Source organism: Nothobranchius furzeri, chromosome 2 (genome assembly GCF_043380555.1).
Source record: "Nothobranchius furzeri strain GRZ-AD chromosome 2, NfurGRZ-RIMD1, whole genome shotgun sequence".
Lineage (NCBI taxonomy): Eukaryota > Metazoa > Chordata > Actinopteri > Cyprinodontiformes > Nothobranchiidae > Nothobranchius > Nothobranchius furzeri.
In genome coordinates this window covers 88,024,402-88,050,926 of record NC_091742.1, presented here as the reverse complement: position 1 = coordinate 88,050,926, position 26,525 = coordinate 88,024,402, and the positions used below count along the sequence as shown (strand labels likewise).

General features: G+C 44.9%; 2 protein-coding genes across 7 annotated transcripts in view; one reads left to right on the top strand and one right to left on the bottom strand.

Moving 5' to 3' along the window:
- The window catches only part of LOC107376810 (gastrula zinc finger protein XlCGF57.1), a 25,291-nt gene extending 22,815 nt beyond the window's left edge, over positions 1 to 2,476 (top strand). For 2 of the 4 annotated variants that reach the window (XM_070548140.1, XM_070548141.1), the window contains exons 2-4: positions 1 to 1,674; positions 1,761 to 1,967; positions 2,049 to 2,476. The exon at positions 1 to 1,674 is cut by the window's left edge and continues 1,187 nt beyond it. In XM_070548140.1, coding sequence (XP_070404241.1) covers positions 1 to 321 — 321 coding nt within the window. In that variant the 3' untranslated portion in view covers positions 322 to 1,674; positions 1,761 to 1,967; positions 2,049 to 2,476. The remainder of the gene's footprint in view (positions 1,675 to 1,760; positions 1,968 to 2,048) is intronic. The other 2 variants (XM_070548143.1, XM_070548142.1) reach the window with 2 other exon arrangements.
- Positions 2,477 to 9,193: 6,717 nt separating this feature from the next.
- Positions 9,194 to 14,663, bottom strand: LOC107376792 (programmed cell death 1 ligand 1). 3 transcript variants are annotated; one of them, XM_015946062.3, is made up of 4 exons: positions 14,577 to 14,663; positions 13,515 to 13,570; positions 11,867 to 12,229; positions 9,194 to 11,772 (listed from the first exon to the last, which is right to left on the bottom strand). In XM_015946062.3, exons 2-4 carry the CDS (start codon positions 13,561 to 13,563, stop codon positions 11,573 to 11,575), a joined length of 612 nt encoding a protein of 203 aa, XP_015801548.2. In that variant the 5' UTR covers positions 13,564 to 13,570; positions 14,577 to 14,663; the 3' UTR covers positions 9,194 to 11,572. The 3 variants fall into 3 exon arrangements, with proteins under 3 accessions (XP_015801548.2, XP_070404257.1, XP_070404258.1); XM_070548156.1 differs by having other exon boundaries at positions 11,867 to 13,570; positions 14,577 to 14,620; XM_070548157.1 differs by having other exon boundaries at positions 9,194 to 11,769; positions 11,867 to 13,570; positions 14,577 to 14,620.
- Between the last annotated feature and the right edge of the window lie 11,862 nt (positions 14,664 to 26,525).

The window sequence follows — 26,525 nt, the reverse complement described above, 5'->3', positions numbered from 1 at the left end:
CAAAGATTTAGTCAAAAGAATAATTTAAATAGACACATGAGAGTTCACACAGGAGAGAAGCCTTTTGCTTGTGAGCTCTGTGGACAAAGATTTAGTCAAAAGAACACGTTAAACACACACATGAGAGTCCACACAGGACAGAAACCCTTTGCGTGTGAGCTCTGTGTAAAAAGATTTAGCCAAAAGGCAACTTTAAACAGTCACATGAGAGTCCACACAGGACAGAAGCCTTTTGCTTGTGAGCTCTGTGGAAAAAAGTTTGTTGAAAAGGCAACATTAAACAAACACATGAGAGTCCACACAGGACACACAGGCATGTGAGTGCTGTGGACAAAAATTTAGTCAAAAGGGACGTTAAAGCAGACATTCAAGAGTTCACACAGAGAATAAAGCAGCCATTTAATTATGAGTGTTTCTGTTGTTTTCATGTTCTTAACTCATTCAAGGCCAGCCGTTTCCCGATCAGAAAAGCTCTGCACTGCCAGCTTTTTTCAGTGTTTTTACAGTTTTTTTTTAAGAGTCACAGAACACTGCCCTATGATGAATCTGACGCCCACAGAGTAAAATATACAATTGACTAATTTAGTCGTCAACGGCAGTGAACGGTTGGATTTAAAATGACGACTTTCCTCTTCAGTGGCAGTTAATGAGTTCATGTCAGTTGTAACGTGATGAAGGAGCTATTCCTCCAAGGTTATTTACCCTCTCTCCACAGATGCCTCTGACACAGTACTAAGTGCATGAGACTGCCTCAAGGTCATGCATTCGCTTCTAAAACTGTTGTCTTTCCAGCAAGAGAAGAATAAAGGACTCTTAATAAATCAAAGAACTTTATTTTTAATAAAACTAATCAAACAAGTGTTAGTCAATAATATAATGCTGACCAATCTGTGAAATAACAATGTTATGATTAATATGCTTTTATAAGTAAATGACTTTAATCTAGCTCACTAGACATGCTGATAAACGTAATGTAAACGCATGACACATTGCTGTTACTGATCCAATCAGAACCTTCCTTTCTGAAGCGTGGCACAGTCTCTGTGGTGTTTATAAATCTGCCGACTTTGATTTGACCAGAATTCAAAACATCCAGATTAATAAAACCAGTTCCCACGCCATCTTAAGTTCAGTTCTCAAGATCTCACTGGAGTTCACCGCATGCTAAACTAAGTATCGGATCGGCCATCCGGACTTCCTTTTTAAGCAAAGAACCAACAAGCTGGATAAAATCTGTTGCATTTTACCAACCAAGCAATGGTTCTTTTCAGAATAAAAGCTGAACTCACTGACCCAAGGAGGGTCCCTTTTGACGCTGTGAACCACCTGTCGCTTTTTACCTGGAGACAATCCAAAGACTAGTTTGTCGTACTGCTGACGCTGTTTCATCGGCTCCAGTACCAAAGGAGAGTCTGAGGACCTGGCATTCTGGATCTGTACGGAAGTCTCATTCTGAAGGGTATGTGTGGAGCAGCAATATGGGGTCTCATGTGTTTATGAAACACATCGATAGATAGATAGATAGATAGATCGATTCTGCAGTTTTTTTCCCTCTGAGTCTCTTTGCAGGTGGGCGTGTCGGAGAGCCTCAGCTGCTGCTGATTTCCCATCAGCAAGGCCAGGGTATTTGAGTGGCATGTCCACACTCCAGCGCCGGTTGATACTCTCACCTGGGTAGCTTCCAGCCTCATCCTGAACTTTGTAATATTTTGCAATCTTGCCCTGCTTATCCTGTTTTTAATTGTCTGTCCTGCCTCCAGATCAACCACGGGATCTCAGCCTGAGTTTTCTGCTCCCTGGACAGTGTATGTCAACATCGTCACTCATCTCCCCTGGTCATCTGCTCTCCGCTGTCCACCTGCCCTGGATACCCGTCAGCCACATCCCATCCCTCCTGCCTCATCCCACTCCTCCATCGACCAGACCTGACCAACCCTCTCCTCACATCCATCCTCTGTTCAGGCTCTGTAAGATCTCCCTTTCCTCTATTTATATCTGGTTCTCTCGTTCCTGGTTTGATCTCCGTGTGTTTTTTTTTTTATTTTTAGACCCCGGCCCGGTTCCTGCTTCGTTGAAGTTGCGCCCTTAGTTCCCGTTGGTTTTCCCAGCACCCGTTTGGAGCTGCGTCCTGTTTATTTATTTTTTCATTTAATAAAACCATATTTGTATTTCTTACCTCCTGCCTGTGGTGATTCTTTCATGTGGGTCAGGAAGCTTCCTGGAATCATGACAATCTGTCTGTCTGTCTGTCGGTCGTAAAGATTTACATGAACTTTTAATTATAATGAATGTAAATGATTTAAATTCCATCTAGGGGTGGGCAATATCATGTCATTCATAATATTACCAGTTATTATTTCCTGCTAAGAATAATAATCTATCATGTTAAGCTAACTTCATGATGTAGTTGCATCCACAAATGTTTTTATTTACAGGGTATTTGTAAGGCCAATAAAAGCTGTTGCTGGTTGTTTCATTTGTCTGAACTTTTTTTCTAAAGCAAAACTTTTCTACTTTTGTGTTTACAGTATATTTTTTAAAGATTAGTGTATGGTCAATATCAGTTTACTAGTCTTGTGAATTGTATACTTAATTCAAAATATTTTAGTAATTTCAAAATCATTACATTTTGTGTCAAAGGGCCAGCAATTATTCCTGTTAACAGAATATATGAAATACATATATGCACATATAAATATGCCTAAAAAGTACACATCAGCTGCTTTTCATTGTAAAGAAGCAATAAAAATCATAAATATACTCACTCGCATTAGACCCACTGTTAGTGCCTGTTGTTGAAATGTTGCTGTAGGAGGCGTGCTCCCAAAAATGGGGCCTAGTGGGCTTAAGGGGTTAATAAAATGATTACCACTAATTATTTTTCAGATATTTAATTTTATTGCTTTTAAAATAAACACTTGCTAACGTACTTGCTACACACCTGCTAACTTATATAAGCATATGTATGTTGTGCCTATTGTCCGGCAACTGATTATTTGTTGGTGGTATCAGTGTTTTATCCCTAGCAGCCCACCACAGGCTCCAGCAGGTTATGGGGGTGTTTCAAACCCTTCCAGCGGGTCAGGGGAGCTTAAATCTGGGTCAGATCCAGACCGCAGCACCCCGTCACAGGCTCCAGCAGAGAATGGCTGGATCTTTAACCTTCCCAGCGGGCGGGGAGAGCTTAAACCTGGGTCGGACTCGGGTCCAGGGCGCAGCATCCCCCTGTCAGCCCCAGCGGTGTGTTTTTAATTCCCAGAAGGCCAGGGGAGCTCATTCCTGGGTCGAATCCGGGCCGCAGCGGCCCGCCACAGGCTCCAGCAGGTGATGGCGGTGTTTCAAACCCTCCCTGCGGGGCAGGGGAGCTGAAACCTGGGTCAGATCCAGGGTGCAGCACCCCGCCTCAGGCTCCAGCAGAGGAGATTGGGGGTTGATTCATATCATTAAATGCCTTTCAATGGGAAAAATACAATTGAAAGAATAAGTTTACAGTAACAATGTAATTAAACAGACTACAGGACTCCAGATTTAAATATGAATGTATGGATAATTTTTGTTTCTTGCATACAGATCTTTATCATGACCCATAATATTTTAGAATTGCCTCTGAAATTGTAATTTAAACTGACATAAAAAAACTGTAGACTAACAAAAATGCCAACTTTTACAGAACAAATCATGTAAAAAATAATCAGTGCAGCCATCGGCCATAAATAAACAGGATAGTTAGTGGTGACTGGGGAGTTTTTTTCTGCTTGTAGAGTTGTTTTATTTATTATTATGTGAACATGATCAACATGTGTTTGTTGTTCAGGCAGGCCACAGGCTGCAGCGAGCATTTAACAAATTCTAGTTTGAATCAGTAAAAAACGATTCAAGGAATTTTTTCGAACCATTTGAATATTCGTTTCAAATATTTCAGCCCTATTAGCTCTGTTAGCAATTAGTTGACCGAATTTAACCGTTAAAATCCCAGTTAACTGGTTCAAAAAATTGAAAACATGCATCATGACAGCGTACATACCTTTATCTTTCTCCTCTTTTTTCTTTTTTTTTCCTGAATCGGGCACCTGGTGGTTTTAGCCTTGTCATTTATATTAGCTCTTATATTACATTTTTACTCATTTTAATCCAGTGTTTCCTCTGCGGGGGCCCTCTGCCCCGAGAGCGGTGGTCGACTGTAGCTTCCTGGGCGCTCTATAGGTGTATATTGGCTCATCTGGACTCAGCCTAATATAATTTTTACTTGTGTGTGTGTGTGTGTGCGTGTGCTTGCATGTGTCTGTTAATGTTTTTAATCTGTTATGGGAATCTGGGGTCATTTTGTAAAGCACTTTGAATCACCTCCTCCTTGAACCGTCACCTTATCGTGGTGGAGGAGTTTGAGTGCCCTAATGATCCTAGGAGCTATGTTGCCTGGGGCACTAGTGCCCCTGGTAGGGTCTCCCATGGCAAATTGGTCTTAGGTGAAGGGTGAGACAAAGAACGGTTCGAAGGATCTTTCATGGCGGTGAAAACGAAGAGTCGGAGTACCCGGCCCGGAGGGTTACCGGGGTCCCACCCTGGAGCCAGGCCTGGGGTTGGGGCCCGTGAGCGAGCGCCACCACCCGCAGGAGGAACATGAAGGGTCCGGTGCAATGTGAATCGGGTGGCAGACCAAGGCGGGAGCCTTGGCGGTCCAATCCCCGGACAAGGAAACTAGTTTTTGGGACATGGAACGTCACCTCGCTGGCGGGGAAGGAGCCGGAGCTTGTGGCAGAGGTTGAGCGGTACCGGCTAGATATAGTCGGACTCACCTCGACACATTGCATTGGCTCTGGAACCCGAGACCTGGAGAGGGGTTGGACACTCTACTTTGCTGGAGTTGCTCCGGGTGAGAGGCGGAGGGCTGGGGTTGGCTTTTTGTTAGCCCCGAGACTCTCTGCCTTTGTGTTGGGGTTTACCCCGGGGGACAAGAGGGTAGCTTCCTTGCGCCTTCGGGTCGGGGAACGGGTCCTGACTGTTGTTTGTGCGTATGGGCCAAATATCAGTTCAGAGTACCCACCCTTTTTGGAATCCCTGGGACGAGTGCTAGATAGTGCTCCATCAGGGGACTCCATTGTCCTGCTGGGGGACTTCAATGCTCACGTGGGCAATGACAGCTTGACCTGGAGGGGTGTGATTGGGAGGAACGGCCCACCTGATCAGAACTCGAGCGGTGTTTTGTTATTGGACTTCTGTGCAAGCCGCAGTTTGGCCATAACGAACACCATGTTCGAACATAAGGATGCCCACCGGTACACTTGGTACCAGGGCAGCCTAGGTCACAGGTCGATGATAGATTTTGTAGTCGTATCATCTGACCTGCGACCGTATGTTTTGGACACCCGAGTGAAGAGAGGGGCGGAGCTGTCAACTGATCACCACCTGGTGGTGAGTTGGATCAGATGGCAAGGGAACATGCCGCGTAGACCTGGCAGACCCAAACGCATAGTGAGGGTCTGCTGGGAACGCCTGGCAGAAGAACCTGTCAAGACGGTCTTCAACTCCCACCTCCGGCAGAGCTTTGACCACGTCCCGAGAGCAGTGGGGGACATTGAGTCCGAGTGGGCCTTGTTCCACTCTGCGATTGTCGAGGCGGCTGTTGCTAGCTGTGGTCGTAAGGTGGCCGGTGCCAGTCGTGGTGGCAACCCCCGTACCCGCTGGTGGACACCAGAGGTTCGGGGAGCCGTCAGGCTGAAGAAGGAGGCCTACAGGGCGTGGCTGGTCTGTGGGTCTCCGGAGGCAGCAGACAGGTACCGGATAGCCAAGCGGGGTGCAGCAGTGGCAGTTGCCGAGGCAAAATCTCGGGCGTGGGAGGAGTTTGGTGAGGCCATGGAGAAAGACTATCGATCGGCTCCAAAGAGGTTCTGGCAAACTGTCCGGCGCCTCAGGAGAGGAAGGCAGCAACTCGCTCACACTGTTTACAGTGGGGATGGGGAGCTGCTGACGTCAACTGAGGCTATAGTCGGACGGTGGAAGGAATACTTTGAGGAGCTCCTCAATCCCACCAATGCGCATTCCGAGGAGGAACCAGAGCTGGGAGGCCGGGGGATGGACTGTCCGATCTCGGGGGCAGAAGTTGCTGAGGTAGTCAAACAACTACACAGCGGCGGAGCCCCGGGGGCGGATGAGGTTCGTCCTGGGTATCTCAAGGCTATGGATGTTGTAGGGCTGTCATGGTTGACACGTCTCTACAACATTGCGTGGTCATCGGGGGCAGTTCCTAGGGAGTGGCAGACCGGGGTGGTGGTCCCCATCTTTAAGAAGGGTGACCTGAGGGTGTGTTCCAACTATAGGGGGATCACACTCCTCAGCCTCCCTGGAAAGGTCTACTCCAAGGTACTGGAGAGGAGGGTCCGATCGATAGTTGAATCTCAGATAGAGGAGGAGCAATGTGGTTTTCGTCCTGGCCGTGGAACTGTGGACCAGCTCTATACCCTTGCAAGGGTGATGGAGGGGGCATGGGAGTTTGCCCAACCAATCCACATGTGCTTTGTGGATTTGGAGAAGGCTTATGACCGTGTCCCCAGGGGCACCCTGTGGGGGACGCTCCAGGAGTATGGGGTGGGTGGCTTTCTGTTAAGGGCCATTCAGTCCCTTTACCAGAGGAGCGCGAGTTTGGTCCGCATAGCCGGTAGTAAGTCGGACCTGTTCCCAGTGAGGGTTGGACTCCGCCAGGGCTGCCCTTTGTCACCGGTTCTGTTCATCACATTTATGGACAGAATTTCTAGACGCAGCCGTGGTGTGGAGTGTGTCGAGTTTGGTGGCAGGAGAATCTCGTCTCTGCTTTTTGCGGATGATGTGGTCCTCCTAGCTTCATCCAGCTCTGACCTTCAGCTCTTGCTGGGTAGGTTCGCGGCCGAATGTGAAGCGGCTGGGATGAGGATCAGCACCTCCAAATCTGAGACCATGGTTCTCGACCGGAAAAGGGTGGCTTGCCACCTCCGGGTCGGGGGAGAGGTCCTACCTCAAGTGGAGGAGTTTAAGTATCTCGGGGTCTTGTTCACGAGTGAGGGTAGGAGGGATCGGGAGATCGACAGGCGGATTGGTTCGGCGTCTGCAGTGATGCGGACGCTGAGCCGATCTGTCGTGGGGAAGAGGGAGCTGAGCCAGAAAGCCAGGCTCTCGATTTACCGGTCGATCTACGTCCCAATCCTCACCTATGGTCATGAGCTTTGGGTAATGACCGAAAGAACGAGATCGCGGATACAAGCGGCCGAAATGAGTTTCCTCCGTAGGGTGGCCGGGCTCAGCCTTAGAGATAGGGTGAGGAGCTCGGACATTCGGGAGGGACTCGGAGTAGAACCGCTGCTCCTCCGGATCGAAAGGAGCCAGTTGAGGTGGTTTGGGCATCTGGTCAGGATGCCTCCTGGACGCCTCCCTGGGGAGGTGTTTCGGGCATGTCCTGCCGGCAGAAGGCCCCCGGGTCGACCCAGGACACGTTGGAGAAGTTACATCTCCAATCTGGTCCGGGAACGCCTTGGGGTCCTGCCGGAGGAGCTGGTGGACAAGGCCGGGGAGAGGACGGCCTGGAGCTCCCTAGTTGGGATGCTGCCCCCGCGACCCGGACCCGGATAAGCGGAGGAAGACGAGACGAGACGAGAGACTTTGAATCACACTTTGTTTGAAAAGCGCTTTAGAAATAAAATTTGATTGATTGATTGATTGATTTTATGTTCATCTCTTCTGTTTGGCTCTTGACTCAATAAGTTTCCTTTAGTCAGGACTAAGCAATTTGACCTTGACCGGGGGTGGGGGGGGGGGGGGGGGTGGGGGGTGGGGGGGTGACCAAAAAATTGTTTTGTTTTTCCTTTTTTTATTCGGCCATTTCACATAATTCAGAAACACCTGAAAGAATGATAGGCCTGTGTTTATGATACTATGAATGAAATATGGATGAACATCAAGATGTGATTGACTTTAGCCATGTTGATACAGTTGATTCAGCACCTACCCGCTCATTTTATTTGGGAAAGAAGCAGAGGTGAATTCCCCCGCCGCACCCCCCCCCACCCCCCACCCCACCCCCCTTCCTCTTCTTCATACACACACGGTGCACGTGAACGTCCTCAGTCAGCAGGAGCGCCTGCAGCTGCAGGGGGCGCCAACTTGCTGTTTCCAATCCAGACACTCATATGACAGTGTAATGTAGCAAGTCCATTACACAGGTTTTTCTATGATTGAAGGATAAATGAAACCAGACTCAATGATTGTTTTAATGTTTATTTGAAAGGGAGAAGCGTTTGGACCTGTAAGAAGAGTTAGTATGAATATAGAAGATTTAAAGTGGTAAATAAATGATTGAATGTTTGTACTTACCTGTTTCCCTTGTGCTTCTGCAAGTGTTCCAGCTAAAAGAGTCCCCGGGGAGCTGGAGTACCTAAAGAAGGTTCTGGAGCATTCCATTCAGGAGGAATGGGAGGGGTGACCTGTGAAATTGCTCCAGGAATGCAGATTAGTTTCAATGAATGTTTTTAGGATTGATTAAGGATGTTTCTATTTTTGTATTGTAATTATTTAATGAGATCTTAGAGATGATTATTTAAGTATAATTTAAGAGTATTGAAAGATTGTATTTTTGTATTTACCTGTGTCTGAGTTTTAGGATTAATCAAATTAGGCACACCTGTTATAAATACAGCTCTGTGAGTTGAGTGTTGGATGGAGCGGCAGGCATGGATTTGTGCTGCCTAGATTTTAATTTTGTTAAATGTAAATAAAGTACACTTGGGTCTGCACTGGACAACGGCCTCCTCAGTATTACTTTTCCTCCGGAGCGCATGAGGGTCATTCTGACAAGTGCCCTCGGCGCCACAGACAGATAATAGAAAACCTCGGTGCGGCGCAGATTTTTTTTTTATTTATTTATTTTTTTACTCCGCGCTTGTGCGCCCCTTTTGTGTCATGAAAAAATGCCGCCCCGGGCAACTGCCCTGTCTGCCCGTGCCTAAAACCGCTACTGGTTGAGTCAGACACTTCTTGACCTTTTGCCCAATTTTGCTCCCAGCTTGGATGCTTGTTGTGCAGCTGGGCTCCTGTCTTCTGGCTGATTTTACTCGCATAAGCAAGTTCAGTGTTTCAGTGTGGGTCCAATCTTATCTCTGTGGCCCACCTTTTGACCCCGTTTCTTGCCACTGTCTTTGGCATGTGGGGACTGGCAACAAAATAAGGAAGTTGGGATTCTTTTGACGGCTTCCCCGGATGGCAGGGCTAGGAATGTTAGACAAGGAATTTGTTATGTATGAAAGGCACACAGCATTCTGGGCAGAAGACCTCTGCTGGACACTTCAATGTCTGCCGACCTGTGACATAAAAGGCTTTCTTACGCTACATAATGAACCAGTTAAATAATGTCTAAGTATTTATTTAAAGGCATTGCCTTGTGCCAGGCCACAGCTGTAAATAAGAATTTGTTCTTCATAAAATCAGATTTTTCTAAATCTTTATTGATTTTCTTGGTTAAACAGCAACAACAGAATCTGTTCATTCAGACAAAAAAAAATCAACGATGTTAAATTAACAAAACATCTAGAAACCAAAATATTATGTAAAATATTAAAACTCAGATGGAGCTGAATCATCAGGGCTGGTGTGCAGTTCCTCTGCTGTCCAGAAGATAGAGCCGTTTGTTTCACATTTTAAACTGAATAATAAAAATAAGAATTTATAAAACAACTTCACTAAATAAACTGAGAATAAAATCTGAAGCTGCTCAGATGATTTTTTTCTAATCAGGCAACAAAACTCTGAGTTTGATGTTAACTTTACAGGATTCATGTTTTCTTGCAGCTGCTCTCATGTTCCAGATGGTTCTGTCGCTTCTCCTCCGGAACCAGAACCTCATGTAGACTGGGTCACTCCATTAGTCATGTACTTTATCACATTTTATGTACAATATATACATTTTATACACAGTAAATATCAGTAGATGAAGGATTTTAAAACAGAAACATCAAAAGTTAGAGATTCATTTATTATTATTATTATTATTTGATTGTAGATTTGCGGGGAGCACCACCTCCTGCAGGCAGCTAATGGATCGCTTTGGATTTACCACAGAGCAAGGTCTGTGACAGCGGCGACGGTGTGTCCACGCTCTCTCGTTTAGAGGTTGAAGCATCGGCCGTAGACGCTTCTTCCTTCTCCTCTTGGCTCTCCTCCTTCACCTCCTTTTCCTCTCAGGTAGAGGTTGTAGACTCTTGCTTCACCATTTTCTTAGAGGTATTTCTTCGGCCTTTCACCATTCTGATACGATCTCAGTCTGTCCGCTGAAATGGATTCGAGCTTTTAAAAAGCCAAGCAGGGCTGGAGGGAGGGCCGTGGGCTCTCACGTATGAAAGGAGGGGGTAACACAAAAACAGTTATCAGGCTTAACTAAAACAGTTCAGACAAAAGGAGACTTCATGCGTCATTACACAACATTCATTTCTTGACATACAGGGTCATTAAAGATCACATCACAAAAGGGACTACAGACAATACTCCTGTCAAGTTTGACGAACGGTGGGTTGGGGGAAAGGTCAAAAAGGTCAAAGAACAATAGACCTGTCAAAAAATTTGACACAAGGTGGTGTCTTATATCTCTACAGTAGTCTAAGCGTGAGGAGATGAAGGTGTGGATGATCGGTGTCTACTCTGGTCTGGGACTGGTGGTGCTGATGATTTTTGTTTTTTTTCTACACAAATAAGAAAAAGTGAAAGAGTCCAGATGAAAGCCAGATAGGATGCAGCTTCTGTGCGGAGTGTTAGCAGAACTCTCCAGGCTGTTTCCACTCCACATCCATGTTCATGCATTGAATCAACTGTGATGTCCTGCTCGTCCTTCCACTAGTGAAGCAGCTTTCACAGCTGGACCCCAGGAGAGGGTTCAGAAAAATCGTATTTGTTGTTTTTGTATTTCAACTGTAAATAAAAACATATTTTGACCCATAAATGAGCCGTTTTGTTTGTGAACTCTTATAAAACAGGAAGTCGTGCACACTTTTGTGATGACTGGGGTCTTTGTTTAGTTTGACAAACAGCCTAAACACATCTAGGGTTCTCTAAAATGAACCTCCTGTTCCTGTGTGATGATCAGCAGCCGTGGCAGAGCCTCAGGAGGTCACAGCAGCAGGTCAGCTTCTGATGGCCGCCCCTACCTCCGCCCGTTTTCTTTAGTGAAAAACTAAAGATTAGTATTTTGGGGATTATTTAAATCGTGGTCAAGCTCTTCCTTGTGTTACTGCTAAATAATAAATGTTCTTTTCTTCACGCCGGTTTCAGTCATCATCTGAGAACTCAGATCAGCTGCGGTTCGATCAGCAGCTCGTCTCTCTGAAGAACCCTCTTTGGACCAGAAGGTTCTGTAGCTGTCAGAGCTGTGAGCTTCAATCTCCTCTGGAACCAGAACCTGTCAACCGAGTCAGTCCATCACCTAGGTTACTCATGAGAGCAAAACAGATTCTGTCAATAAAAATTTAATTTAGATTATTTACATTTTTACAAAATGCACGTCAGATGAAGGATTTCACAAACATCAAAGGTGAAAAATCATATAAAAGCTTTATTTACATTAAGTTCTTATTCTCTGATTTAGTCTGGAGTTTCTATAAGACTGCTGGCCCTTCTTTTTCCTGTAGTAAGACTTTTTAAGTTTCAACACCAGCGACACTGCAGCCGGTGTCAGTATCAGTCCAATGAAGAGGTAGATCCACGTGTGGTTCCCCGGTTCTGGAGTCAGAGGTCTCCGAGTGTGGAGCTGATCTGCTGCTGCTGAGGAGCAGATGGAACAGAGAAGGATGAGCAGTAAAGAGTCTGACTGGTGAGTGAAATAAACACAAAGAGATGTTTAAAGAGTGCCTCTCACCTGAGACGCTGAGTCGACAGTTTTGAACGCTGGAGCCGTAATCTGTTTTCACCTCACACAGGTAGAGACCAGAGTCTTCAGGTCTGAGTCTGGACACATGAAGTCTGAGTCGTCCTTCTCTGAGGACGTCTTTGTCACTCTGGACTCGTCCTGCAAACTGTTGATCCTGAGACTCTGACACCTCAACGCCTTCGTGGACCTGATACAGGACTGATGCTCTGTGATCAGTCGTCAGCTCACAGCGGATGAACAGGTGAGTCCAGGATGTACCAGGTGTGGTGGTGAAGGTCCATTCCAGAGTGACATTGTGGTTCTCCTCTGCCTGATAGGAGCTCTGTGTCACATTGACTACAAATGTTGCTGCTGAGGAGACAGAGAGGAAAAGAGGAGCAGACACACTGACAACTGGAACATGGGAGTCTTTAAACTCCATCTAGAGGAGAAGAACCATGTTGAGGGTCTGCCCTCATGAGAAATTGCTACTCAGTATTTTCTCCAAAAGACTGTGTCATCTGCGCTCTGAAAAGCAGATATTAAAAGTCAGCGCCAGCTACAACTTCATTTCCCAGGATTCCCTGCTCCCGGAAGCGGCGCCGAATATCCGGAAACAAGTTCTGCGCATGTGCGGGAGCCACACAGTTTCCCCGCCGGACGCTGAAAGCTATAAATCTCAGCGAAAAACGAAACTTATCGTTCTTTTGTCCAGTTCAACTGGCGGAGAAGGACGCTTGTTGCTACGGCTCCGGACTCAGGCACGAGGCCTGGCTGGAAAACAGCGGAAAACCATCAAATCAACGGAGAAACCATCTGACCTGCAGCGCGAACACAAAAGGGAAGCCTTGGGGGTTCGCTCACGCAAGCTTTTGTTTTTTTTTTCTATTTCTCTTTCTTCCGCTCCTCTTAATATAGTTCGAAATAAGCAGTCACACCGCACGATTTGCTTCAAATTACCAGACGGCTTTCCTTCTCCTACCAAAAACGCCATCGGATCTGGTCTGATTTGCTCCAGCCATCAGCCATCTTGGACATCATCTCAGCTTACACACACACACACACACACACACACACACACACACACACACACACACACACACACACACACACACACACACACACACACACACACACAAAGCCACTCCATTCGGAGATCCTAGCCACTTGAACACCATTTTGATTACCCCATATCAGATTGTCACATTATTATTATTCATTATTTTAATTGTTTGTTGGTAAAATAAGTTGGTTGATATTGATTGGCTAAACGCTTCAGAAGGAGCTGAAGTGATCATATTAGTTAATAAATGTTATTCAGTTAAGTTTTGTCTCAAAGTGAATTTGTTGGTGTTGGATGAAATAATTAATTGCTGCTCCTAAAAGGATTTTTACGAACTTCAGACAGAATTGATAAGAGGTTTGGATTCATTTCCCCTGTTAGAAGGGGTGGTGCCCCGTGGATATCTCCGGATATCCTAATTAATTAATAAATTGGTAAATATTTCCATATTTACGAATTTATTGATGAATCCAAAAAGTAAGTAAAAGCTTACAAATTATTTGTTGACCTATAACCCCCAACAACCACAATCTAAGAAAAAACTCAATCAGGCTAAACTTCTTCATACTTCAGAGACTGAAGATGGAAACTGACCACAGAGACAGGAGTTGAGGATGATGAGCAGCAGGATCCTGCAGATCATCTTCTCCCTGTGGGAGGAGACACAGGTGAGGAGTTATCAGCTCAGCAGGTCAAAGGTCACACTCGATACATTTTCTTAGTTTATTCTGGTTCATTCCAGTTTGAAATAACGATGTGTTGCTGGGAAAACTGTAATATTATTGTGCTAATTGTTGCACTTTATGACTCAAGTTCATCCATCCATTTTCTGAACCTGCTTTGTCCACGCAGGGTCGCATTGGGGTGAGGGGGTGGGGGGGCTGGTGCCTATCTCCAGCGGTCAATGGGCAAACAGGCGGGGTACACCCTGGACAGAGAGCCAGTCCATCGCAGGGCAACACAGAGACACACAGGACTAACAATCAAGGACAATTTAGACAGACCAATCAACCTAACAGTCATGTTTTTGGACTGTGGGAGGAAGCCGGAGAGAACCCACGCATGCATTACATGCAAACTCCATGCAGAAAGATCCCAGGCCGGGAAGCGAACCCAGGACCTTCTTGCTACAAGGCATCAGCTCTAACCACTGTGCCACTGCACAGCCAACTCAAGTTCCATAACTTTCCTTTTTAATTATAAACAATGAGCTGAACTAGTTCCTTTAAAAATGTCTGAACTGAACTTTGAACTAGTTCATTTATAAAACGAACATTCCCAACACTGCCCATCCTGATCCCGACTCTATCTAAGATCAGAACAGCTGGAGTTTATTGGATCGGGGGCAACACCTCAACCTGTTCCTGTCCAGGCTTCTCTGGTGATGTCGAAGTGAATCAGTGAATCAATGTTCACCAATCTGACTGTTATGAACACATAAAGTCACTGTTTCACCACAATCTGTTCATCCTGCTAAAACAGGCAGTAACTGCGTCCAAACCATTGGGTAACATCTGTTATATAATGAAACGTCTCTTCTGCTTCACTGAAGCTTTTGTCTAAACAGCAACAATGAAACTAAAGAAGAGAAACACGATTAAATCTGCAAAGGAAGGACAAACAAAAGTTAAAGACAATAAAATAAATCAGACTCACCTGAGATGTTACAGTTTCTCACAGACGTCTTTAGTCCTGATCACCAGAGACGACAGGGTCCTCCTGACTGAACCCATCAGCTGTAATTCTTTTATCTGCAGCCACGTGGCCGAAGGACAAAAACAGCTTCGTCTCCAGGAACCTGCTCCTGTGTTTGTAGTCAGACATCACACAGGTGTGACGGACGTTTTATTTCCATCGCGAACCTCACAGCTGATGTTTTTCATCACCAAATGTGTTCAATTCTTCCTACCAGACGTTTTCTGTTCCAGATGTTTCTGAGCTGACAGAAAACCAGAGCAGAAACCTGACGGCTTTAAAACGTTTACAGAAATCCATCATACAGTAGGTGTGTAACTGATCCCAGTCAGCGAGCTGTTGTTAGAGCGACGCATCACTCAGCTGATTCCTGTTTGTGTTTTTAGTTGATAACAACCAAACAGCCGCAGATCTCAGTGACTGTAATATTCACAATAATAACTCTTACTGGTTTAGTTTTGTCAGTCGTTACAAATAAGGGCTCTCGTTTTTCAGATTGAACCTAAAGTAAGTCCAACGGTAAAACGTTGCTCCAGGAAAAGTTTGGTTGTTGAACTGGAACTAAACCTGCACATGTTTAGATTAGATCGGTTTAGTGGAACTAAACAGGTGTGTCTGGTTCTTGTTTGTTGGGATTCTGTCATGTTGTGTGGGTGGAGATGATGGACCAAGTGTGGTGGAGGGTTATTCTTCTCACGCTCTCTTCTTTCTCTTTCTCTCCTCTTCAGACCCACGCTCTGTCTTTCCAGACATTGTTACCTCCTTTAGTTCAAGCCTAATTCCTACATCTACATCTGCGTGGGTATGGAGACACGTAACGGCATTCAGCGTCGACACACAGGCTCTGCTGCTGACCGGAGGAGGACAACGGAGACCACAAGCTTCTGATTGGTAAGTAAACCCTTTAAATATGCCAAGAGAACCGCCGTTCTCCCCTTGAAGCATAAAGCGATTGTACAAAGACACGCAGCAAACTTGTTATTTGTGGATGGAAGTGATGGGAAACATGGGTTTAGGTGTGGAACAGCTGGGACTACAACGGTGGCATGATGAGACCCACTGAAAAGCGCTACACCCTCTGTGTTCCTGTGCAACGCCCCCCAGGTGACGGAGAAATGTGGAGGAAAAACATCTCCGTCGTTCCATGTGGACGGGTCTGAACCGGAGCTGACGGAGAATTATAAAGTAGGCTTCACGCTGTGCTGCCTCACAGTGCACTAGCAGGACTCAGCCAGGCAGGGCTGAACCATTTCATGTGAAGCGGTGCAGAGTTCAAATGAATTATCCCAAACAAACCCCAAAATAAATAAAGGCCATTGTTATAGGCTACATTTATGAAGAAAGAAAAGCACGCACTATTTTATTGTGAGTACATTTTGTTTATTTAATGTATTTTAAAGTAAAATAATTATTTGGGCCCCTGTCAGAATCCTCCTACGTTTTTCCTGCTTCGTGACGCCCATGAAGGCCCAGTCCCATTACTCGCTCTTCCACCCTTGTGCCCTACAACTGTGCGATCCCGGTCAGGGGTACAATTCAATTCAATTCAAAAAGACTTTATTAATCCCAGAGGGAAAATAGAGCTTCAGTACACACAATTCTGAGATCAGACATACATACATACATAGACACATGACAAGAATTGGTGACTGGTCATTAGCAACCCGAGTCATGCTACTGTAACAGATCAAGAGGGTTTATATGAGGATAGAGTCAGTGACATGGTCTGGGGAACGAGTTTTACCCAAGACATGCAGAATCACACTCTCACACGGATCTCAGTTTAAAATAATGTTTTATTAATAAAACGGGAACTCAGGGCGCACTGGAAAAGACCAGGGGAGGTAGAAAACGGGAGAGCAGCGTCTGAGGAGGGGAGAGCAGAAAACAGGTGAGTCCAGGGAGGTAAGTCTGAAACTAGGTGGGTGCAGAGCTTTAGACTTACTGGGAGCTGGTAGGTTAGGAGCGAGGGAGGGTAGGTTGGGTGCTGGGGTTAATCTACGAGGGGAGTGTCCAGGAGAGGGAGCGAGAGGAGAGCAGGAGAGCGAGCTGATCGGGAGGGGAGGAGAACGGTGGGAGCTGCGTCCGGAGGTCCTATGGGCACAGGTGAGTAATCCAGGGAAGGCTCGGAAATCCAAGATGTTCTCCAGTGGAGTCACGGGAAACCAGAAGTGTTATTCAAAGGAGTCACAGAAGTCCAAAGGTTATCCAGAGGAGTCTCAGAGGGAATCCAAAACAATCCAAAACCTGGGAGACAGGTAAATTAGGTAAAAATTCCAAAAACGGTCTAAAAATACCTAGAATCACTAGAGTGATGTCCAAGAGTCACAAAGAGCTGGAAACTACCGAGTTGTAGTTAATCATCCAGCAAAGTGATGTGTTCTCCTCCTCCTTAAATAGCTGGACCCGCTGATTGCCAATGTGCTGCAGCTGGAGCCTCCCTCTCCTGAAACACAACAGCTCAAAGATGGGGAAAATGAGAGGAGTACTCACCCCGGCACATGACAGTCAGGGGGGAGGGAAAAAAAGGCACTTCAGAGTTACCCTCAACAGAGAGGGTAGCTTTGCTACGCAAAAAAAAAAAAAACACCTCAGGCAGATATGCACACAGACTTCAGACGTTACACAACATACGTGTCCACTAGGTGGGGAGGTAGGGTTGGGACTCTCCTCACTTCAGTGCGTGCAGCCGCATGGAGCAGCGCTCATCACCTCCGTTTGGACAGGGGATGGAGATAATGGGTTAGAGGGCACATTGTCTCCTAGATAAAGGTTCCACGGCCTTCACCGGTCACAGTTCCGCCCAGGCTGGGATAGGGAGAAAGAGTTTCCATAGCGACAGCAGCATTCCACATTTCTTCTGAGGGGGGAGTTTTCACTTCAGCCCCACAGGCCCCAAGGGCACCAGATTCAGATTATAATTGTTTTGGGGATAAACAGAGATAATTTCCTCTCTGCCTTTGTGTTCTGTTGGTCTTAGACCCCTCTGGATCCAATAATGGTGTAATTAATCCATCCCAATCCGTGCTGATCCGTCAACTCGCTCCTTGATTGAATCCACCTTCTGTACCAGAGCCTGAATCTCAGCCAAAGTTCCAAGCTTACGACTCATCTCGACAATTATATGAGTTTGAGCATTCACAGCACAATGCATTCCATCCCTGAGCTCTGAGACCGAGCCAATATTACTCGAAAGCTCGTTACTTTTCTGGTAAGCCAGGTAACCGCTCAGGCCAAACAGCAGGAATCCCGACACCAAAACAACGAATATTCAAACATCTTCAGAATCCTCTACAGACAGTTGAGAGAGGCAGATCAGGTTCCACTTTTTCCAGGAGTCCATGATATACCCAGCTGGCTCTGTCCCAGAGGGGCATCCGGGAGCCCCTTCTCCCGTTCTCATCGTTGAAAACATTTTGTCAATCGCGTTGAGAGACCAACTGACCAAATCCATTTTTAATCATTTCCACTGTCCAGAAAAAATGCAGAAAGCGCCGTGCACATAAAGACAAGGCAAAGAGCCTTGGGATGAGGAGGGAGGGAGAGGAGAAAAAAACATCTGTACTCTCCAAGAGCCGGAAGCAGAAGAGTGCACAGGGTGTTCTGATTCTCAAGTGCAAGGGTATTACCCACAATCCATTGCTGCAGGAGAAAAGGCTCAAGTGCCTTTTCTGAAAATTCGTATTTTCTAATGAAAGTTGTTCATTTTAGGATGATTAGTTCATGCTCCGAATTGATGCAAGAAATGTGAATTTATTTCAAGTAGTAGTTTGGTTGTTTGAAAGATGTTAATAAAGGTTGTTTTTTTTAAAGTATCAAAGCAAACAGCAATGCTCCCTGTACCAAGTCGGTAAATATTTGCACACTTGTGTACCACGCACTCGAAGCCTCACTTGCACACTTTCTCCAAGGGTGGAACAGAGACACCCGTACGTGTGCAGAAACACCACAGTTGTATCTAGGGTTAGGGTCAGTTGGTGTGTCTCTGGCATCAATCCTGATTTCCTCTTGAGAAAAAATGGAGACAAAGGAGAATCTCTGGCCTGAACATTTGCACTGGCTAGTCTGTCTACCACTAGGGACTGTGTCTCACGATGTTGCTGTCTCTGTGGTTTCCGTGTCCTGTGTCTGGGCCAGCTGCATCTTCGTGTCATCCCTCTCACTCCACGAGTCTCTGCGCTTCACCTGGAGGGCGTGTCACACCTGAATGTGGAAAGTCTGTTGCAGAGGTGGGAAGTAATAAAGTAGAAATAGGCTACTCCATTACTGACGTAGCTTTTTCGGATATCTGTGCTTTAATTGAGTATTAATTTTTCTGACTACGTTTTACTTTAACGCCCCGTGTTTGAGCAGAAATATCTGAACTTTCTACTCACATTTTCAAAACGGTCTCATTACTCCATGTCTGCTGGATCAATGACGACTCAACGACGTAAGTGTCGGAACAAAACAAATCAGCACTGTGGCAGGAAGGCATCTGGTGGGAGTGTTCCGCATGTTGTGACCCAGAGAGCAACAACATGGATGAAGATCATGGTCTGGGATGCATTCGTCGTCCATGACCTTATTTAGAAGAGCTTCTTGTGATGTGATGATTGCAGTGTGTTTAATTCTAGTCTAAAATCCACAAGCTTCTGGCATTTAAGACTTCTCCACCTAATGGAAAAAACACAGGTAGGCATGATGACTGAGCTAATTTAGCATGTGGTGTGAGTTTATAATGTTGATGAGCATGGTGTATGACGCCATTAACATCAGATCCTAAAATCAGAGTGAGCAAAGCAGACTTTATATTATTGTTTTGGCCGAAGCTGACCCTCTGCCCCACACTGTGTGTGTGTTTTGGTTATTTCTGTACACTGAGCTTGTTTATCTTCTCTTTGTTTGTGTAAAAACACACACATCACCTGGTCATGCGATCCAGAGCTGCTGCTTTTCTTATCCCACAGTTCAGGACGTTTTGTACAGAGACAGTGACATCCTGAATCTGGGTAGGAGTTATCCATAAACTAGAAAACGGTTTTTCCTTTTTGAAAGTCACGTTTCGTTTTTGCACAAATGAAAAACTGATGCACGACTTATTCTAGGATTTATTATGAATGGCAACAAAAGCAAATGAGAGGTCAGCTCCCTATGACCTCATGTGAACTGTTCACACTCAGGTTATGAAACTAGGAATGTAAATCAGTTTCTTTGTACACGAAATGGTACACAAACACAGAAAACAACAAAGCATGCCAAACAATTAAAATAATCTAATCATGCTAATTAAAAAAACAAATACAAACATTTCCCACTGGGTATCCATGTTGTTGTTCTGCTGTGTTGTCGGCGCTGGAATAGAACCCTTTGATCTTTGTCGTACGTCTCTGTTGGATGTAACGGGCTGAGATTCTTTCTCTTGTGCTTCAGACACCTCATCTGTCTCCTGATTGGTCCTCGTTGTTGATTATTCTTTGCTCTTTTCTCTTTATCTCCCTTTTCTCTGTTGTGATGCAGACAACTTGGGTGAGGTTTCTGTCATTTGTCACACACACTTCTGGACTCAGTTTTTGGAGTTTTAACCGTACTTGCGGCAGCCAAAGCACAGGTTTTCAGCCTTTACAGACTTTGCTCTTCTTCAGCTGGCTTTTCCATTAGCTTTTAGTGTCACGAGTTGGGCAGGAGGAAGTTTAGGACCCAAGATTCAGAGAACCAGATGAACGAGGCAGGAGGTAGATGATGAAAATAAAATCCTTTATTTAGGGATAATCCAAAAGGCAGTGAGCCAAAAACCAAAAATCCAAATGACTGAACCAGAGATCCAAAAACACTAGAAGCTAGAGAGCAAAGGAGATGAGACTGACACGAACAATGGACCGACACAACGCTGTAACACAGACAGGGTTTTATACACTGGGGAGGAAGAGAGGGAGATGAGCTGCAGGTGTATGGGGAGAGACATCAGGTGAACTCAATTACTAACCAGGGAGAGGGCAGAGAGTTGAAGAGGAAGAAAAATAACATGACTTAAGATTAAAGACAAAACCTAAAAACAAGAAGAGCAAAATAACTAACTAATAATCTGAGGAAGGAGAACTAAAGAACCAGTGGGGGGGAAAGAAACACACTAAAAGAGACTAATAGATGAACCGCTGAAACTAAAGGAAAACACTACAGAAAGAAAAACTACAGGGGCGTAACTAAGGGGGACCACGAGAGCAGGGGGGGAGGGGTACCTAGAGGGGCTGCAGATCTGGGGACACATGAGGAACACAAGGAGACACATGAGGGAGACGTAGACAAGGACACATGAGGGCGCTAGGAGACACAAAGGGAGAACCTAGAGACGGATGGAGAACACGAGGAGACACATGAGGGAAGACGCAGACCATGACATTTAGTGTGTGTGACCAGGTTTCTTACAGAAGAGACACGTAGCAAACGCCTTTTCATTGGAGCTTCTATTAAGAGTTTTAGCACTCAGCGTACTTCTTGATTTGTCTTTGTATGGATGCTTGTTGTCTGATGCGGGTGGATTTATTAAAGCAATCTTTATAGGCCTATGCTATAACTGGCACATGCATGCTGGATCCTCCTCTAATACAAAGAATAGGAAAGCCTTTGAACGCAGAGGTTTGCGACCGAAACATTTGCAGAAGACGAGTCTCAGCTCAGGATTTTCACCTGGAACTGGAAGCTCTCCACAGTTCACCATCCCTTTCTTTTTCTTTAGCTCACTGTTCTTTGTTTGTTGGAGAGCAGCTGGGCACTCCTCGTAGAGTTTTGTGTTTTTTTTTTTATATTATGGAACTGGAAAATGATGGAATGTGGTGCTAGAGACTTGTAAACACTTTCCAGCAGGTACAAAAAGCCCAAAACAATCAAGAATTGGCTCAGTGTGACATTGGGACATTGGATTACATGAACCAAGCGGATTTGTTACTATAACACAGATTAATATGACCAAAAACCAGCTAAGGCAATGCTGATTTTACGTAACTGACTTCATGAAATTAGCTTTGTGTTGCTTTTCATTTAGCGGCTTATTGTCACTGGGTGGTGTTGAGGTAGAAAATGTGGATTCTTTCGTTCAGACGAGCCTCTTCTTGTTAGGTGCATGTGCAATTTGCATATATTGGTGAATGTTGAGCATGTTTTGGGAGCAACTTTTTGGCAGGAAGTGCTTATAGACCTGGCACCGGGTCCGTTGGGTTTAATTTGTGTGACGCATGAGAATGTTAATTTGCCATACCCTAGTGGTGGTATGTGGTTTGTGCTTCTGAAAAACTGACTTGCAAAAATGAGCCCCACCCAAAAAAATAATTCACCAGCCTGCAATGCTTAGCATGCCTGTAGCACCTTTTGCTAGTTACTTTGCTCCAGACTGTCTCCCTGTCTTCTCCAGGGCAGTGGAGTGTTATACTATGCTGACTTTGTCACCAACACAAGAGACACGAGTGTTCCTGTTACTGATGTTTAATGTGGTCTTTATTAGCTTACTTGCTTCCATTTTGATAAAAATATAGAAATTACAAAATAAAGAATAAACAGTGTTGGAAAACATTTAATATTAATGTCCATAATTGACACAATATTGGTCCATTCGCATCAATAAAACTTTCAAAACAAAGAGGAACAGGATGTGATGTCACTGCCACTTAAACTGAACTGAACAATTTAGTTTAACTCAAAAATGTAATATTAACTAAGTTAACTCATAAATTACAAAATGCGTTAAAAACAAGAAATATAATATGTAACCCAAAAAATTTAACATCAGTATTGTACTGAGCGATTGGGTTACTAACGTGATCTATCCTCAAATAAAATAAAGAATAAATTAAGATAAATAAAAGAGAATTAATAAATAACTTAATAGATAGTTAAGTAAATAAAAGAAAATGAAAGTAGAACGCGTTTTAATAGAATAGACCAATTCTATTGGTCAAAGAGTAAGCTCCGCCCTCTCAGTGTTGAGCAGGGAATGTGCAGCAGAAGGAGAGAGACGCTGATGCAGGAAGCTACTACAGGCTGCTCCCATGAGTTGATAAAGAGGAGAAATAACCATCAAAACCAGGAAAATCCCACGTCAGAGACTGCGTAGGTGTTAGAGAGACGGACTAGAGTTAGACGGTTAGAGTTTTTCATCAAGCTAACAACTATGGGAAAAATATTTTAGGTCTGAAATATGAAGTAATAACAATTATAGATGTAGTTTTTTAAACAGGTGATTGTGTTGTCTAATGTTAATAATCAATTGATTTTAGTTGTATATACAATTAGCAATTACAAATAGGCCCTTGCAACCTGGAGTTCGTCCACCAGAGGGCAGTAGACATACATGGGACTGGATTTGGCAGGTTTCTGATGAAGATACTGATCCTGAAACTCTGTCTGGATGATTTAGGGCCAGAAGGGATTTGATGAGATTTAGTGAAACTGTCTAGGAGTGAAATGTTTCTTTTCTTGAGGAAAGATCAAATGATGAGAAAACGGATAGACTGGCTGACGGTCTCACTTTACAAGCTGTGTCAGATGAACTTTGGACTCATAGGTTGATGAATCTTCACCTTTGTCTTCTCTTAGGGAACGAAAATGGATCCTGTGCTTTGTCATCTTCCAACTATCTGTGGTCAGTTTCCACGTTTTGTTCATCAGGAAAAAACAGAAGCTGTGAGGTGCATACGTACTGTTGTTTAAAGGCATATCATGCAACTTTTTCACATTTTAAAATAATTTTCTTGAGTCACTATGTGCTAAAATGACCCTTTACAGGGTTAATGAAAGGCCCCTCAGACCCCCACCGCCCTCTGTGGCTGAAACATCACACTTGCAACTTCAGAGTGGCGGGTCATTTCCTGTTGGATTTAGTAGAGTGGAGCTGACATGCCAGCGCTGCAGCCTGCTTCCAGCATGTTTTAGATCACGAACACAGCTGATTTGTTTGATTTAGTGATGAATCACTCCTGCAGACACTAATGAAGGCTGAGGAGATGTTTCAGCTGTTAGATTACGACCACAGAGTGAGAAGAGTTTCACTTTGGTTTCACAACACTGATGAAAAAAAGCCCAAACTGCACAGTTTCCTTTTAATGTTTTGTCATGATTTTATTTATTTAATAAGTGTTTTTTTAATAAATTAAAATGTTTTTAAAAGCTTACATCGTCATCATCTGTTTGAGCCCCTCTGTAGTCCATGCAGCACAGAGCTGCTATCAGGCGGTGGAGAACCAGAGCATCACGATGGAATGGACTTTTCCTGATAAACCCATCAGCTCCTTCAGCAGTGACAGCTGCAACCGGTCTCTCCACTGTTACCGGTCAACAGATCAGAGAGTCTTGTTTTCACACAAGGTCCATGATGGAGTTCATGTGTCAGAGTCTCAGGATCAACAGTTTGCAGGGCGAGTCCAGAGTGACGAAGACGTCCTGAGAGAAGGACGACTCAGACTTCACGTGTCCAGACTGAGACCTGAAGACTCTGGTCTGTTTGTTTGTGAAATGACGACAGATTCTGGCTCCAGCACAGAAAAAAAAACAAAAAAAACTACTTGATGTGTTTAGTAAGTTGATTCTTTAGAGCTCATTAAAGTAAGAGGCTTGTTTTATGTGTTGTTCTATGTGTCTGACTGCTGTCCTCAATCCTTGTAGATGAAGAGCCATTAACTGTTGATGTGACACGGAGCTCCTATCAGGCAGAGGAGAACCAGAACGTCACTCTGGAATGGACCTTCACCACCACACCTGGTACATCTGCGATTAATATGTTCATCTGCTGCAGGTTGAGACATCCTCACAAAAAATTAGTCCTTTTTCACGTCTATGAAGGTGTTGAACTCTCTGAGTTTCAGGATGAAAAGTTTGCAGGATGAGTCCAGAGTGAAAAAGACATCCTCAGAGAAGGACATCTCAGACTTCATGTGTACAGCCTCAGGATGAATGATTCTGGGGTGTACCCTTGTAAGGTGAGAAGAAGGAATTTTGTCGGAGAAGACAAATCTACCCTGAACGTCACTGGTAAGTACTGTTTGAATCTGATGCTCAAATCCACGTATGTGAATCCCCTCTGGCATGTAATCAGACATTTAATGTTTAATGTGGACATGACAAATGCTTTCCTCCTATTTTACTAGGTTGCATAATAAATACTAAGTTGGTAAGATAATAACATATTGGAATTTTTGAGAGGAGCCAGTTGAGATGGCTCAGACATCTGGTTAGGAGTCCTCCTTGACGCCTCGCTGTTGATGGTTTCTGGGCACGTCCAACCGGGAGGAGACCCAAAGGAAGACAGGACACGCTGGAGGGACTACGTCTCTCACCTGGCCAGGGAACGTCTAAGGATTCTCACAAAGGAGCTGGCCCAAGAAGCTGGGGAGAGGGAAGTCTGGACCTCCCTGCTTAGGCTGCTGCCCCCGCGACCCGAATCCGGATAAGCGGAGGAAAAAGGACGGATGGATGGATGGAATTGCTTTAAAAACATTTTGGACACAGTACAAACAAAGCAAAAACAAATATCCACACATTTTCAAGACACTAATTATTTTAAAACTCTGATTCATCCAGCTGGACCTTTCAGTGGCTTTTGATACGGTCGATCACCAAATTTTACTGAATCGGCTTGGGTCTTGGGTTGGGGTGACGGGGGTGGCGCTTAAATGGTTCCGCTCCTACCTATCAAACCGTACCATCTCTGTACAGATTGGTGACTGTGCATCCTCCAGTCTTCCACTGCCTTGGGGGGTGCCGCAAGGTTCCGTTCTTGGGCCATTGCTGTTTTCAATCTACCTTCTGCCTCTGGGAAATATCCTGAATCAGCATGGCCTGAGCTACCACATCTACGCAGATGACTGTCAGCTATACGTGGAAATGGACGAGAAAAATGCGGGCTCGAAATTGGCTGCATGTATGGATGACGTGAAGGGCTGGCTGGCATCCAACTTCTTAAAACTGAATGAAAAGAAGTCTGAGTTTATTGTTTTTGACCCCCGCAACCACCATGGCTCTCACCCTGTTTGTGACCTTTTAACCCTAAACCCCAAACAGTGTGTGACAAGTCTCGAGGTCAAGCTGGATGCTGGACTCACAAATGGCCCCACAGATAAACTCTGTAGTGAGGTCTTGTTTTTATCAGCTTCGCCGCCTTACTCACCTCAGACGAATCCTGAAACTGAGGCATTTGGAGTCAGTCATTCATGCATTCATTACCTCTCGCCTGGACTACGCAAACGCCCTCCTCATTGGTGTTCCGGACTCTGCCCTGAATCGGCTGCAGGTTGTTCAGAACGCTGCTGCCAGGTTCTTGACGGGTACACACCGACGTAGCCACATTACCCCTGACCTGGCACATCTTCACTGGCTCCCTGTCATTTTCAGAGTGCAGTTTAAGTTACTGACTTTTGTTTTTAAAGCACTCAGTGACCTGGCACCTTCCTACCTCTCTGCCCTTCTCACTCCATATGTGCCCACCCGCTCGTTGAGGTCGGCTGACCTGTTGCTGCTGCACACGCCGCGGATGAGGCTCAAATCGCGGGGTGAACGAGCATTTGTCCATGCTGCCCCAAAGCTATGGAACTCATTGCCCATTGGAGTTCGGCAGGCTCCGTCTCTGGCGGTTTTTAAATCTCGTTTAAAGACCCACTTTTACACTTTGGCTTTTAGACAGTGACTCGTTTTAGTGTTTTATTGTGTCATTGTTTTAATGTGTTCTTATTATTCATGTTTTCTCTGCTTTTAATTGAGATTTTTATCCTTTGTTTTAGCTCCTTGTAATGGGTGTGTTTTGTTTTAGCCTGTGCAGCACTTTGGGCAGCTCCCATGCTGCATTTTAAATGTGCTATATAAATAAACTATGCTATGCTATGCTATGCTATTGATTCTATCCTACAGAAAAAACAGCACGAGTCAGAAGAAAAATAACACCTGAAG

Bases quoted from the DNA above. Each gene is read 5' to 3' on its own strand.
- LOC107376792 (XM_070548156.1), bottom strand. From the start codon at position 12,299: ATGGAGTTTAAAGACTCCCATGTTCCAGTTGTCAGTGTGTCTGCTCCT. The intron at 11,773-11,866 runs GTGAGAGGCACT...TCTGCTCCTCAG, and splicing joins CTGTCGACTCAGCGTCTCAG to CAGCAGCAGATCAGCTCCAC.